The sequence below is a fragment of the Chlorocebus sabaeus genome, chromosome 6 (assembly GCF_047675955.1).
Source record: "Chlorocebus sabaeus isolate Y175 chromosome 6, mChlSab1.0.hap1, whole genome shotgun sequence".
Lineage (NCBI taxonomy): Eukaryota > Metazoa > Chordata > Mammalia > Primates > Cercopithecidae > Chlorocebus > Chlorocebus sabaeus.
In genome coordinates, this window is record NC_132909.1 from 49,843,923 (window position 1) to 49,859,243 (window position 15,321).

Genomic DNA, 15,321 nt, shown 5'->3' on the forward strand with positions numbered 1-15,321 from the left:
GTCACAGGAGGTCACATATGCCCGCCCGCCTTCCCCCCCACCCACCCGCTGCCCAGGCATAATTGCTCTGGAGTCGGTAGCTGTTATTTTTATTGTGAGGAATCTATGGCTGTGACAAGCTGTGACGCTTGGTGTGATCGCGTGAGGCTGGCTGTGTGTGCGACTGTGCCGCTGTGTGTGTGTGTGCGTGTGTGTGACAGGTTGTGTGTGAGACTGTGCGTGGACGACAGATTGTGCCGGTGTGCGGCAGTGCTTGTGACAGGCTGTCACTGCGCGACAGACTGCGGGTGGCGGGGTGTTGCGGGCGTTGACTGTGAGTGGGGATGAGGCGGTGTGTGGGACTGGGACTGGGAGACCCCCGCAAATCTACCTCCTTGAGGACCTGGCTACAGCGAGGATAGGGAGGCTCTCTGGAACTGTAGGAGGAACTCACTCCAGTTTCCTCCTGGGCCTTGGCTCTTCCATCACATTCAGTGGGACTACACCTGTCTGCAAACCTTGGAGGTGACAGGTCTCAGAGGACCCTGTGACAGAGCCTCTCCTTCACCTATTGTGTCAGCTCAAGTGCTCAGCCTCCAGTTTCTTGCTGGGGTTTGGGGGGGCCCAGGAGGGTAATCAGGGGGCTCAGAGCGCGGAGGACTGCAGGCCTGGCTGGCTTCAGTGAGGGATGTGTACCCTGTGCCTGTTTCCCATGTTTTCCCTGAGCTCCAGGCCTGGGCAGGGCCAGCAGAGACCTGGAGAAAGAAGAAGAGGGACTTGGGGAAAGATCAAGAAAAGCTAGGAGAGAAAGGGAGGAACAAAGTGAGAAAATCAGAGAGACGGGAAGATTGGAGCAAGCGAGTAACGTCAGCATGGGCTCCTCCCGGGACCTGGAGAACACCAAGCTGCTTGGAGTCAGGGCCACCAATCAAGATGAAAACACACCAGGTTTATGGGGTCAGGACTGGCAAAAATGCCTGACGACACTGGAGCACTGCTTGTATACCAGGCCCTGTGCTCAGAGCCTACTTTTAGGGACTCACCTTTAGGGATGCAGCCCTGTCAGAGGGATGAAAAAACCCAGGCTCGGCTGAAAAGTCCATAGTGGGCCGGGCGCGGTGGCTCGAGCCTGTAATCCCAGCACTTTGGGAGGCCGAGACGGGCGGATCACGAGATCAGGAGATCGAGACCATCCTGGCTAACACGGTGAAACCCCGTCTCTACTAAAAAATACAAAAAACTAGCCAGGTGAGGTGGTGGGCGCCTGTAGTCCCAGCTACTCGGGAGGCTGAGGCAAGAGAATGGCGTGAACCCGGGAGGTGGAGCTTGCAGTGAGCTGAGATCCGGCCACTGCACTCCAGCCTGGGTGACACAGCGAGACTCCGTCTCAAAAAAAAAAAAAAAAAAAAAAAAGAAAAGTCCATAGTGGCCCTCTGCGGATGGGGAAACTAAGGCTGGGGGGCCTCATCCCAGCACCCCGTCAAGCCCTGGAGTCATGAGAATACAGGACCCCAAGGATCGGAGCCGTATGTTTTTCCCAACATGGCAAAACCCCACCAGCTGGAAGAATCACAGGACTCCATGGGCTGGGGGTAGTGCCTTGTCACCCCCTCCTACCTCCTTAGCATGTCAACATGTGTGTTTGTTGTATGTTATGTGTGCCATGCTCCAGGGCTGTCCTGTAGCTGTCCCTGGTGTTTAGGCCACAGGATGATGTCTGCATCTCTCTGTAGGCACAGGCCTATGTGTGTCTGCTCTGTGTGTCTGTGTGTCCGTTCAGGGCCAGCCCCTGCCACGGGGGGGGGAGCGGTATTGGAGCACCCCCCCCTCCGAAAGTGTGTCTTTGATACTTGCAGTCTCGGCAGCGAAAAACAAGTTTCCACAGGGCCGCCTTGGGTTGAGGCCAGGCCGTCCTCAAATAACATTTGAAGTTACTTAGCAAACTTTGTTTAGTGCCGAGAGAGGCGCGGGCAGCGGGTGTGGGGTGGGGGGGAGGGCAATAAACCGGTTCCTCCGAAGTCCCTTACCCCATCTGGGGACACAAGTACCCAAGGTGAGGGCTTGGTTCCCCCACCCCAGCTCTGGGGAGTACAAGCAGGAATCTTGGAACCTTGGGGAGAACTTAGGAAAGGGGAGAGGTTGGGGTATACTACAGATGAAGCCTTGCCATTGCCATGCCAGGGCCTGGGCTTGGGCAGAGATGCCCACCCTGGCCCCCTGGTGGCCCAGATGCCAATACCAGGTGCGGGGCAATCAGAAATGGGAGGGTCCCCACTTTTGCTGCAGTCCTGCTCTGCAAGTTTGAGACTAAATGAAGGGGTGGATGGAGCGAGCTGGCTTGGAACATGTACCCCCCAACCCCAGACATACACACGAGCACGCAGAAAGCCCCTGATGTCCACATGCCCGGCCCCCACCCCCAAATTCCCATTCCTGGGTCCCAGCCCCAGACGGCAGAGAAGGCCGGAGAGCCAACGATGGCGGCGGGTTTGGAAGTGAGGTTGGCGCCTATGGGAGGGGGAGGGGGAAGAGATGCCAAAAATGGTGAGCCATTACAGGCGAGCAGGCGAGAGAGGGAGGAAGGGAGGGAGCGAACGGGGAAGATGGAAGCCAGGCGGGCATCCTTGCTGAGCTCCAGGCTGCAAAGGGGCAGCGGAAGAGGCAGCCCGGCCCTTCCAGGGAACAGGCATGGGGGATGATCCCCAGGTGGCACAGGACAAGCAGGGGCCCGGAGGCACCCAGCACTTCCCCACCCCCACCCCAAGCTTCGAAATGGAGACTGGCAGCAGCAGCCGCTCGGCTCTGCCCGGGCATGGGGTGGGGGTGGCAGGCAGGCAGGGCGCCAAACCAAATGCCACCAGGCTGGGCATGGTGGTTGCCAGCCTGCAGTGCCGACCCCGCCGGGCCTCAGCCCAGAGCTCTCAAGCCTGGAGCTTTGGGGGTGGAGAGAGTCTGGGGTCCTGGTGGGAGTTGGGGAACCCAACAGACAAAGCCAGATACCCCCAAGCTGTGGGCAGATCCCCAAGACCCTGCAAAGATGGCGCAGCCTGGTACTGCCAGGGTGACAGGCTGGGGTAAAAATAAACCCAGCCCGCCCCGGGGGAGCTAAATTGAGGGGCCCAGGTGGAAGTGCCACTCTGGGCCACCAGCTGCCCCCGCCCCATCCCCCAGCTCAGAGCAGCAGGGTTGCGAATACCCAGTGCCCATCAAGCCCCAGTTTCTGTACAGGAAAGGCCTCGGCCATCTTGTCCCCAGGTTTTGGGCGGGCACCGTATGGCATATCCACAAACATGGATAATAGATGAGCGCAGATTGAAGAAACGACAGGCAACATGGTCTGGGCAAATGATGGGCATGCCATGCTGAGCCACACATCCTTGACCTCCAGTCTGCCCCTTGGAGAGAGAAAGGGGCCTGGCGGGCTGCACTTGAGCTATATAGCAAGGCAGCGTTCAAAATCAGCATCTCACCATGAGGCCTCCCTGCCCACCGCTGCTAAAACCACAGCTGCCCAGCACTCCCGAGGGCCCAGCTGGCTCTGTTCTCCCCACAGCACCTAGCGCTGTCTCAAGGACTGGACACTCCCTTGTTTATCAGGTTCACAGTCTGCCCTCCCACTGGGGCTGGCATCTTTGCAGATTTTGCTCCCTGCCGAGCCCCCAGGGCCTAAAACAGAGCCTGGCACCCAGGAGGTGCTTGGTAAATATTTGTCGAAGGAATGCACAGGCCCCCGGCTGCACCCCCAGCATTTGGGCTCCGGCTGGGTGCCCAGTAAGGTGTGGGAGAGGACGTTTGGACCTGCGGGGGTGAGGGCAAGCCTGGCCAGCAGGGGTGCAGAGTGGATGAGACCACCATCCACCTTTATTCTGAGCCCTGGATGGAAGAAGATCTGAAGGTCAGAGTGGTAAGAAAGGTTCAAGGGTCAACCACTGGGGCACGTTTCAAATGGGGGTGTGGGGATGTGCAGGTCCATTCTGAAATTTGGGAAAGGCCAGAGAACAAGCCGCAATTCTGTCGCATCGGCAGGATTTAGGGTGATGACGATCTTGGAGAAGGAGCTCCTTGCCCTTGACCCTAGCACTGGATACCTCTACTCTGAGTCTCCGTTTTTTATCCATAAGTTCAAAGCAGTTTTTTCACATCAAGCACAGTTTTAAAGCGTGTGCTGTGAACCAACTCTTCAGATCCTTACCACAACCCTGCTTTCTAGATACAGAAATTGAGACCCAGAGAGGTTAAGCAACTTGCCCGAAGTTACACAGCTAGTGAGTGGCAGAGCCAGAAGTCAAACCCAGGAAGCTGGCTCTGCAGGCCCCACTCTCCTAATAACAGTACCTGCTGAACACAGGATTCGAGAAGACAAGCTGGGAAGGCACTTAGCAAGGGCGCCACGCAGCAAGCACGCAGTTCACGTTAGTTGTTGCTACGATCTTAGGACAAACATTTATTTTGCTATTATCCTATCTTCTACCATTCTGCCGACCGCTATCTCTTCTGTCTTTCTCTGGGGTCAGAACTGGGGAATCAAAGGCCAAAGGATTAGTAAGACAGCCCCATGGAGGACAGGAGTCTCAGAACTTAGCTTTGTTGGCCGGGCACAGTGGCTCATGCCTGTAATCCTAGCACTTTGGGAGGCCGAGGCAGGCAGATCATTTGAGGCCAGGAGTTTGAGACCAGCCTGGCCAACATGGAGAAACCCTGTCTCTATTAAAAATACAAAAATTAGCCAGGCATGATAGTGCACGTCTGTAATCCCAGCTACTTGGGAGGCTGAGGCACGAGAATTGCTTGAGCCCAGGAGGCCAATGTTGCAGTGAGCCGAGATTGCACCACTGTACTCAAGCCTGGGCAACAAAGTGAGACTCTGTCTTAAAAAAAAAAAAGAACTTAGCTTTGTCCTCGTCCCTTCTCTCGGTAGCTGCCAGGAGCAAGGAGGTGAGGGTGGAGCCCTCGGCCACTGAGTCTAGAAGACTGCAGGTATTCTGGGTAGGGGTGAGCATATGGTTTTCCAGGCTTTGTCTTGCCCCAGGCTTCTACAAACCAGGGCAGGGATTTAGGGCTCCCAATTCTACCCTGAGAAGTCAGGGTGGCTGTAGCTGCTGCGCAGACAGCTGGTTGTGGCTGACAAACAGAAGGGAGGTGCCACCAGGGCAGGTCTCATCTCAGGCACCATTTCCAACCACTGCCAGGTGTGGCCCAGGTGCGAATGTGTGTGGGAGTGTGACTCTCGTCCCTGTGTGCTGGGGTAACACCAGACTGTGTACATGCCATGCCGATTGTGCCTAGGTTTGGCAGGGGAAAGGGGCATATATGCGACAATGCCTGCGTCCTGGTGAGTGTGTGTGTGTGACACTGTGTCAGCTGGCTTCTTGTTTGGGTGTGACTGTGTATGTGGGTGCATGTGTAATGGGTGTCAAGGGTTAGCTGTGCCTGTGTGTGTTACTGTGTATCTGGGGACGCATGGCAGGGTTTCCAACCTTGGCACTACTGACATTTGGGGCTGGATCGTTCCTTGTGGTCGGCAAGGGTTGGGAGGTTCCATTGTAGGGGACTGAGCAGCATCCCGGGTCTCCACTCACTAAATGCCAATAGCACCCCCTCCACAAGTGTGACAACCAAAAATGATTCCAGGCTGGGCATGGTGGCTCATGGCTCCCAGCACCTTGGGAGGCCGAGGCAGGAGGATCACCTGAGCCCAGGAATTCAAAGCCAGCCTGGAAAACATAGCCCGACCTCATCTTTACTACAAATTTAAAAATTAGCTGGGTATGGTGGTGCTCACCTGTAGTCCCAGCTACTTGCGAGGGTGAAGCAGAACTGCTTGAGCCCAGAAGTTCAAGACCAGCCTGGGCAACATAACGAGACTGTCTCTACAAAAAATTTAAAAATTAACCAGGTGTGGTGACATGCACCTGTAGTCCCTGCTACTCAGGAGGCTGAGATGGGTAGATCACTTGAGCTTGGGAAGTCAGGGCTGCAGTGAGCCAAGATTACACCACTGTGCTCCAGCCTGGGCTGCAAATGAGAGTCTGTCTCTTAAAAAAATAAAAAAATGTTTTCAGACATTTCCCAATGGGCAAAATCACTCCTGGTGACACTGGGTTAGGGAGTGTGTGGGGTGTTTGTGTGTCTGAGAGCATGTTATTGCATGCATGTGCGTGTACCTGTGTGCTTGGTGGTGTGTGCGGGTGTATCAGCGCCTGACATTATGAGTGCGTGTGCTGTGTGTTTCTAGCTATGCCTGTGGGTCTGAGCGTTTTACGGTGGCAGAGCCTGTGTCTGTGCTGTGTGCTTCACAGCATGTGATCGTGTGACTGCGCGTGTCCCGTGTGTCTGCACCCACGTGCACGTCCCTGCGTGCGTAATGCCGCATTGATGTGTTCGGGTGTGGCCAGGTGCCTCTAGGTGTCTGTGAGTGAGGGCAAGCTTCTTTGCACGGGGACGCCTGTGTCTGTTTGATTGAGGGAGGTGCAGCATGCCAGTGTGTGTTAGCGTGATTCTTTGTGCCCGCAAGTGCCAGCGAGAGTGTGTGACTTTGTGCGAGATGGACCCAGAATAACCCCCCCCCTCCCCGAGATGATTCGACCGAAGCTGATATTTGGACGGAACCACCTGGATAATTTGGCCCCCATCCCTAGCTCCTGCCTGCCTTGGACTAAAAGGCCCAGGGGGGTCGGGTGCACCTCCACGCTGTCCCTTCCTCCAGCCTGGCTCACACAGATTCAGGTGGGGACAGACAGATCCCCGCTCTTGCCTGATCTGTGCCAGGAAGGCTGGCACTGAGCTTCAGCTGAGGGGGCAGGGTCCTTGGCGATGGTGGTGGGTACTGCCCCCTGCCTGCTGCTGGCCACTACCCCCGGCTCCCCTCAGGGTGGGGCCCAGGGGGGGAGAGCTCCCCAGTGCAACCCCGGCTTCCGATTGGCTGCAGAGCGCCGCAGTGCCCGCTACCCGCCTCCCCTCCCTGGCTGGCGCAGCCACATCGGTAGTGGTGGCAAACGCAACTTGGAGTTCTGGGCACAGCTGCGCCTCACAGAGGCCTGCCAGCCCCACCAGAAGCCAGACACCCCAGCTCCATGCCCCCGACCCCTCCCTGCCCGCCCGCCCCACTGGGCAGCTCAGTCACCCTGCCCATTGCCTCCCTCCGGCTGCCAGGCCCTGTCCACCCTGCTCCCTCACCCACCAGGCCTGTGCCCCCCTGGCCAAGCCCACTCAGGGGGCCCAGGCCTCTGCACGAGGCCACTCCCGCCCTCAGAGGGGCTCCTCGGGAGGGGGGAGGCGGTGAGGAAGGGGGGGTTGGGGAGCTAGCCCTTCTTCCTTTAGTGAACGCGCCCAGAGCTGGAGCCAAAAATCGAGGAGGAGAGATATTCAGACGGAGCCAAGACGCGTTTGGCAGGAGGAGAGAGAGAGGGAGAGAGGGAGCGGGAGGAGGGGAGGAGGGGAGGAGAGAGGGAGGAAAGAGAGAGAGAGAAAGGGGGAAAGAAGGGGGGACCTCAGTTTCCAAATCCGCGCCCTCAGAGCCTCGGAGGGATGGCGGGTGGCCCAGGGGTGTGGGGCCCAGGGCCTGCCTGGCTGTGGGGGCAGCGAGGATAGTGGGCTCAGGCCCACGGAGACAGCCGGACACCCAGCTGGCCAGGCTAGAACGGACACAGGCAGAAGCCAAGATCAATGTGCGCCGGGCAGACAGAGGGAGGCCTGTGGGCGGCCCGAACACACGCCCGCACCTCGCCGCCGCACAACAGGCTTCTGTCCACGCCAGGCCAGGGGCACGGGCGGGGCCCCCAGCAAGGCCACTGCGGCTGCACGACCTCATGGGAAGGGACTGAGCGGCCAGCCCGCTCCCAGCCGCTTGCCCAGCCGCCATAGCAGGCATCTCGCATGGTGCTCAGAGGCCAAGGGAATGCCCGGGAGAGGTGCCCATGGGGTGAGACCCACAGTGATCGTCCCGGGGACAAGCCCAGGAGGCCCAGTGATATGAGGGTGGTGACACCAGAGACACGTGGGTTGACACGTATGTGGACACAAGTTGACACGGACAGGCCAACATGTGTGTGAGACACAGATACACTCTTTGCCGTGACGCACAGATACCCAGAAAAACACGCTGTAGATGTGACGCATGTCGCTGGGACACTGTCACCCCAGATACAAAGCGCAGATACAAAGATGGCGACCGGTACACCGATACCCGTTGACGCGCGCAGCGCCACCGTGACACAAAGACTACATCCGGCACACCGACACGCATGGTGGCATGCTTCCCAACCCCCCGCTACCAAATACACAAGAGACAGGGTGTGCGATGATCCGTGGAGTCACATGCAGGTAGCACCCAATGATGGACACTCAGAGACATGGAGAGGCATGGAGAGGGACCCGGGCAGGCACACACTGCCACACAGACATCCGCGGGAAAATGGTGGCTCTGAGGCCTGACATGCCGATTAACACGCACACCGATCTGGGAGAACCCAGATAGTGGCTCACAGCTGTCCCCCCGGCCCACTCACCCCCACATCCAGGGCTTTGGGGGCAGGAAAATGAAGACACCCCCCTCCTTTCCTCCACCCCAGCTGGGAGGGAGGGGACAGAAGGCCCATCCTCAGCACCTCGTTGGAGAAAATGCCCAGCCTCCCCTACCTCTCTGGTCCAGCAAGTCCCCAGATTCCAGCTTCATGAGGGTGGGGGAGATAATATCTGAGCAGATTTAAAAGGCCAGGCTCCCTGTGGGTTAGATGGGGAGGCCAGCAGTCAAGACACCGACCACGGGGGCATTTTGCCCGCAGCCACGGCGCCACGGCCAAACGCCCAGCATTGCTCCCACCCGCAATGCGCCCTGATCCAGCCAAGTGCCCACACTGCCCACATAGGATCCTGCACGTGTGTCCTGTCTCCATGACGGGTCCAGGTGACAATGCCCAGGTGCAGACTCAGAAACAGTTCTGGAGCTTGGGGACATCCCTGAAGTCATCATCTAGATGCACCAGGTCTCTTTGTCCCACGTATATTTGAAGGAATTCGTGCACACATACTCTTATACCAGGACTCAGGGCCCCCAACCAGGGCATCTGGTCCTCATGGAATAGTGGAGGCCTCATATCTCCCATCCTGCCCCCCACCCTCCCCCACCATCTCTCCCCTATCTTGAAGTCCTGCCACCCTCTGCTTGGCCTACAGGTCCCCATCCAAAGGTAAAAGAGCTGGTTCATGTGCAATCTCCCATCCTTCCAAACTCTCTTCTTGCCTCCTCCTCCTCCAGGAAGTCCACTTGGATGTCTATGGTTGGGAGGTGCTCGACCCTGTCTTCTACCCCTCAGAGGCATCCCTCTCTCAGCTGGGAGGGTCTGGGAGGTTGACAACCAACAACTGGCAACAATTACCATTTCTGGAGCACACACTCAGGCACCACACTGAGCCTAAGTACAGCCCAAGAGATAGACACTGGTTTTCGCCCATTTTACAGACCAGGAGAATCCTGTGCTTCAGGTCACAAGATTAGAAGATGTGGACCTGGAGCTCAAACCCATTTCTGTCTGATGGCAAAGCCTAGCCCTTGACTCTGCTCCCGCAGCCTCCGTCTAGGAGCTCTCAAGGCTATACAAGACATTCCAGGCCCTAGGGAGACTGGAGCACCCTGTTCCCGGCAGAGCCCTCGGCTCTGAGCTCGGCAGAGCATTGAAACATCTCACGGAGCCCCAGCTCATCTCATGAGCTACCCCATCCCCGGCCCACACCTGGGCACACCACCCACCCCAGCAGTGGGCATGGATCGGGCAGGGCCAGAGCCGGAGAGAAAATGCCAAGTGCCATGAAAACAGGGCACCAGGCCGGAGCAGGGACAGAAAGCGATAACTTTGCAGGGACAGAGGGGTGGCCAGAGTGACCCAGAGAGAAAGCTGAGGGAAGGGGGCATCAGGGAAGCCCCAGCCATCCCCCTCCCATGGAAGGAGCGTCGGGGGAGCTATGCAGATACAAAAGTACAGGAACTTCGGCTGCTTGTGTGGCCAGGAAAATGGGCGTAGGTCGCTGCGTGTCTGAGAGTGGGTGTATCCGTGTGTGTGCCCATGTATGTCTTTGTGTGTGTCAGCAAATGTTGGCATGTTTGCCTATGTATTCCTGTGGCAAGGAGAGGGAAGCACACATTGGGGTGTGTGTGTGTGTGTGTGTGTGTGTGTGTGTTTGAAAAGGTATTTGTGGCCGGGTGCAGTGGTTCATGCCTGTAATCCCACCACTTTGGGAGGCCAAGGTGGGTGGACCATGAGGTCAGGAGTTCAAGACCAGCCTGGCTGAGATGGTGAAACCCCATCTCCACTGAAAAATACACAAATTACCCAGGTGTGGTGGCGGGCACCTGTAATCCCAGCTACTCAGGAAGCTGAGGCAGAGAATTAGTTGAACCAGGAAGGCGGAGGTTACAGTAAGCCAAGATTGTGCCACTGCACTCCAGCCTGGGCAACAGAGCAAGACTCCATCTCAAAAAAAAAGGTATTTGTGTACACACCTAGGTGAGCCAACTGCGTTGTGTCTCTGTGTAAAGATGTGTAGCCATCCATCCGCCTGTCCGTCCTTGGGTCCATGTGAGCATGTGTGGGGGCGAACATACATTTGTGTCTGCCTGTATCCAAGCGTGTGATGAGGGCTCCATGAGTCTGGGAGGTGTCGTGGTCTCCATGTGCCTTCTTCGCTATCTGTGTCATCTCGAGGGGTTTGTGAGTGTTTATGTGTGCCCCGGGGGTGGTTGTGAACACAAGTCCACAGTTTCCTGTGTCCGTACGTGCATCAAAGAGGTACTGCTGGGTCTCTAAGCCTACACCAATACATGTGTCCCATTTCAAGAGATGCATGTGTGTTAATGGGTGTGTGTGACAGTGTGAACACAAGTCCTCGGTTTCCTGTGTCCATAGGTCTGTAGGCTCATCAGTGGTCGTGTGTCTGGACATCGGTGTGAATAGGACACTTACATCTCCATCTTGGCGGTGATGGTGGTGTACATGAGTTCACATCCTGGTTGTGTCTCTGTTTCTTGGCGGGGTCGGGATGGGGAGGGGGGTCCATCCATCCACCTCCTACCCCTCTCTCTGCCTGAGACTCAGGCCCGTGGCTGCAATGGACTCCAGCAGCTCCAGCAACCGCCCCACCCGGCCGCCCTGAATTTCGATGCTTTTTCTAGAAGGAGATTTTTCCCCCCGCCCTTCCCCCTCGCCCACAGTACCTTTCCCCGCCAGGGCCCCGCTGCTCCAAGCTTGTTCCTGCTCAATCATTTATTGACTTTAAAATCGAAGCCAATTCGGGTTTGAAAAAAAGAAAAGGGAGAGAGAGAGAGGGAAAGAGAGAGAGGCAGGCCAGAGAGACAGAGAGAGAGAGTCCGAGACGCCAGTGGAGGGGGGAGCAGAGATGGGGCCAAAACTGGAGTCAGAGACAGAGATAGTCAGAGATATACAAAAGGACAGAGATGGAGAAAGAGAGATGGAAAAGGGCAGAGTACGCCAGAGACCGATAAAAACAGAGACCGAGAAAAAGACAGCGAACGAAAGAGGTTGTCAGAAAAACAGACCAGCAGGGCAAACTATGGAAGCAGAAAGATTTGTAAAAACAGAGATGTGATTGTTAGGGAGGGGCAGGTCAGACCCCACTGACCAGCCGACAGCAGCCACCTGCCCAAAGCTGAAGGGTTTCCCTGCCCACCATGAAGGGCTGGCAGCCTGGTGACACCATGCCCACTCCCCTCTCCAGCCATCCTGGCACACTGGAGCTGTCGTAACCTGGGCCTTCAGTCACACATAGCCAAGCACCGGCGATTACCCTGGGTCTAGCAGCCGCCCCAGCCCCTTCCTAGCCGTGTCACTGGCGGATCTGCGGGCATTTTCTCTCCCAGGGTGCTGTGAAATCTGAGGGGCGGGTGTCTCACCCAAGCCACGGGGGAGCAGGCTCAGATGTCTGGTGTGCTTGGCATGGGAGGCCGGGCTGGCAGCCTGGTGGGCAAGGGGCTGCTTGAGTGTGGGGTCTTGGTCCCACTAGGCCCCAAACATCAGCCACACAGCCCAGGCAAGCGTAACAGCAAAAAGGCACAGCTCAGACACCGCTGGGTAGGCAGTTGTTGTGAGGGGCGCCCAACATGGAGTGGCCGTGGAACTGGAGGTGCAGATGTGGGGGTTCCCCACACTGCCATGGTGCTCAGGGTGCCTGCTCACACCTGCATATACACTGCAACATGTATGCATGCCCGTGCGCCCTCGCCAGCACATACTTGGGCCTGCTTTCTACAGGAAAACCCGCTCCCTGGGCCATACACGGCCATGCCACGCAGGCCTGCCCATGGCCGGCCCACAGGGGCCACACACAGACTCTAGATTGATTCACACTTACATACACTTGCACTTGTGCATACAGGAGCATGGTGTGGCCACAAATGACATGCACCCCGACAAACCCCTCACCCCTTGACACCACTGCACACTCGCGGCACGACCCAAAGTAGCAGCCATACCCACGTGGGTTGCCACTGTAAGCTGTGGACACACTTGGCACATGGCTGACAGGGATCAGGCTGGGCAGAGGGGACAATTAGGGCCTGGCCTAGAGAGCCCCCACATGCAGGCCTGGCTGGCAGCAGGGCTAAACAGCCTCAGATGTCCCCTCTTCAGAGACTGTTACCAGCTGTGGCCTGGCCCTGCAGGCAATGCTGTCAGGGCCACTGTGGAACTCTGGGCAGCTCCTGTGCCCTCTCAGAGCCTCAGGCCACAGCCCGGGGAGAGTTGGGTGGCCCGACAGGCATCCTCGAAGCTTTTGCCGCCGCCGTGCGCCGCGCAGGGAACTTCGCTGCAGGCGGGACGCGCTCTAGCAACGCGCCAAGGTCGGCGCTGTTGTGCCAGAGGCTGACCCGACGGTGTGGCCGCAGCACTGGCGGCTGTGTCCACGGCTGCCTCCCGCCCCTCCCGCCTCTCCCGCCTCCAGGCGACGGGACGGGATTCCCCAGGCCTGCCGGGTCTACTCCGCAGCAGCGCGGGTCGCTAGGGCCAGAAAGTTTGCGCCGAGGAAAGTTTGGGGGTGGGGGGGCTGAGGCGGCGACGTCCAGGGTCGGAGAGGCGCGGCCACCGCTGGCAGCGCGCCCGCCCCTCTCTCCCCTCCCCTGCCCCTCCGAAATTTGGGAGCCCCGCCATTTTCTTAGCCCCGCTCCCATGTGAGGCCTGAACAAAGACTTTGGGGAGACGCCCGGGCCGCTCGGCCAGCCCCAGGCACCCCGGCCGCACGCAAGGGCCGCCGCCACGCACGCCGGCCACTGCCACCCTCGGGAACCGAGGTGCCCGCCCCAGGAAGCGTCGCGGGACCCAATGTCCCCTCTGCGCCCTCGGGACCACCCTCTTGCCACTCTGTCACCCCCGCAAACACTGCCAGCGGCCACGCTGCCCGGGTGCGCCTACAGTAGCCCACAGGTCGGCCAGAGTCCCGCTGCCCATCGCACCCCAGTCGAGCGCGCACACACACATACACACACACACACACACACACACGTACACGCACTCCCGCCTGCGCTCCAAGGACAGCGCCACGACGCAGCTGGCCACCCCCGGAGCCCCCAAATGGAGTCTGCCCGGTGGCCAGGGTCGCACGCGCACAGTGACGCCCGCACGCGTGCCCGGGCTCACCGCGGCACAGCCTGCACCCCTCGGCGGCCCGCGGGCTCTCGGCCCCCGCCTTCCCGGCCGCCGCGCGTCCCCTCCGCCCGCCCGCGCCGCCGGCCGGCCTCCCGCGCCCGCTCCCCTCCCCCGGTCGCGCGGGGGCGGCGGCCGGTACCTGGGTGAGGCAGTACGGGGAGTACATAGCTGGGCGCCCGGGCGGGAGCGCGGCGGCCGGCCGCGGCGAGGGGAGGGGAGGCCCGGCAGGCGGCGGCCGCACTCCGGCTCGGGCTCCGGCTCGGCTCCTCCGGCCTCCGCCGCGCTGCGCCCGCCCGGCCCGCGGCCCCGCGCTCGGCCCGGCGCCGCTCCGCGCTCGCCGCTCGCAGGCTCGGCCCCGCCGGCTCCGGGGCCGCCGCTGCCGCCGCCGCCGCCGCGCTCGCCGCTGCCTCTCGCGTCCGCCGCCGCCGCCGCTGCCGCCGCGCGTCTACTCCATGCCGCCGCCGCTCGGCCGGTCACCCTCGCCCGCCGCCGCCGCCGCAGCCGCCGCGCTGTGAAAGTGAAAGTTTAGACAAAGTTTGGAAGCGGCGCACTCCGGGGAGAGGGAGCGGGCGGGCGGCGCGGGCGGGAGGAGGGGCGCGGGGAGGGGCGGGCAGGGCGGGGGAGCGGCGGCCGGCGCACACACACACGCACACACATGCACACACACACGAACACACGCACACGCGCGCGGGGGCGCACACCGACGCGGCCGCCCCGACACGTGCTGGCCCGCGTTCCAGCGCAGACACACGCTGACACACAGCGGGACTCGGACCCCGCCACACATGTCACGTCCAGAACGCCTGGCCACACGTTCCGCATTGGAACAACAAAGCACACTCAGACACCAATGCACACAAGGCACGGACACACAACCCCTACACACAGGCACTAACACACACGCCAGTCTGGGAAAACACCCACGACCCACGCTCTGACATGTACCATCCCACCATGGTATCCAGGCACACAACAAGGAACCGCATATAGACATATACCAATGCAGGCGTCACAGACACACACTGATATGCACGAAGACACACCAGTGCATGACACATAGAGATGCACACTGATGCACACACACTGATGCATGTTCCTGCAGAACACAGACACATGCAAGATCACACAGCCACACACTGATACCTTCCAGACACACAATTCCTACACGCAGACACATACACAACACACACACATCGCAGTGCCAGAACACATTGGCAATTGTGGCAATACACCCCAATGTACAGAATGACACTGATGATTGGGAGGCCGAGGCCAGCAGATTGCTTGAGCTCAGGAGTTCGAGACCAGCCTGGGCAACATGGCAAAACCCCTCTCTACCAAAAATACAAAAATTAGCTGGGTGTGGTGGTGGATGCCTGTGGTCCCAGCTACTTAGGAGGCTGAAGTCAGGGGATCCCTTGAGCCCAGGGAGGCCAAGGGTGCAGTGAGTCATGATCATGCCATTGCACTCCAGCCTGGGTAACGGAGCAAGACCCTGTCTGAAAAAAATAAATAAGAATGACACTAATGAAGGGAAGATACACAATGTCACATAAACACACACCATCAAACACCTGGCAGTGAATGCAAAGGATGCCGATACAAAGAGATACACAGTGTCACAGATACAAAGCAACACTGGCTGTCACAACACAACACACAGACACACACACCACACTGGGTTGCCCAG

The 15,321-nt window shown here is 59.0% G+C and overlaps 1 protein-coding gene across 3 annotated transcripts in view; it reads right to left on the bottom strand.

Moving 5' to 3' along the window:
- NFIX (nuclear factor I X) overlaps positions 1-14,168 on the bottom strand; it is a 100,973-nt gene extending 86,805 nt beyond the window's left edge. For 2 of the 3 annotated variants that reach the window (XM_073016890.1, XM_073016889.1), the window contains exon 1: positions 13,771-14,163. In XM_073016890.1, the coding sequence (XP_072872991.1) occupies positions 13,771-13,797 (27 nt within the window). In that variant the 5' untranslated portion in view covers positions 13,798-14,163. Of the gene's footprint in view, positions 1-13,770 lie in introns of all 3 variants that reach the window. The other variant, XM_037992066.2, reaches the window with a different exon arrangement.
- Positions 14,169-15,321: the final 1,153 nt, after the last annotated feature.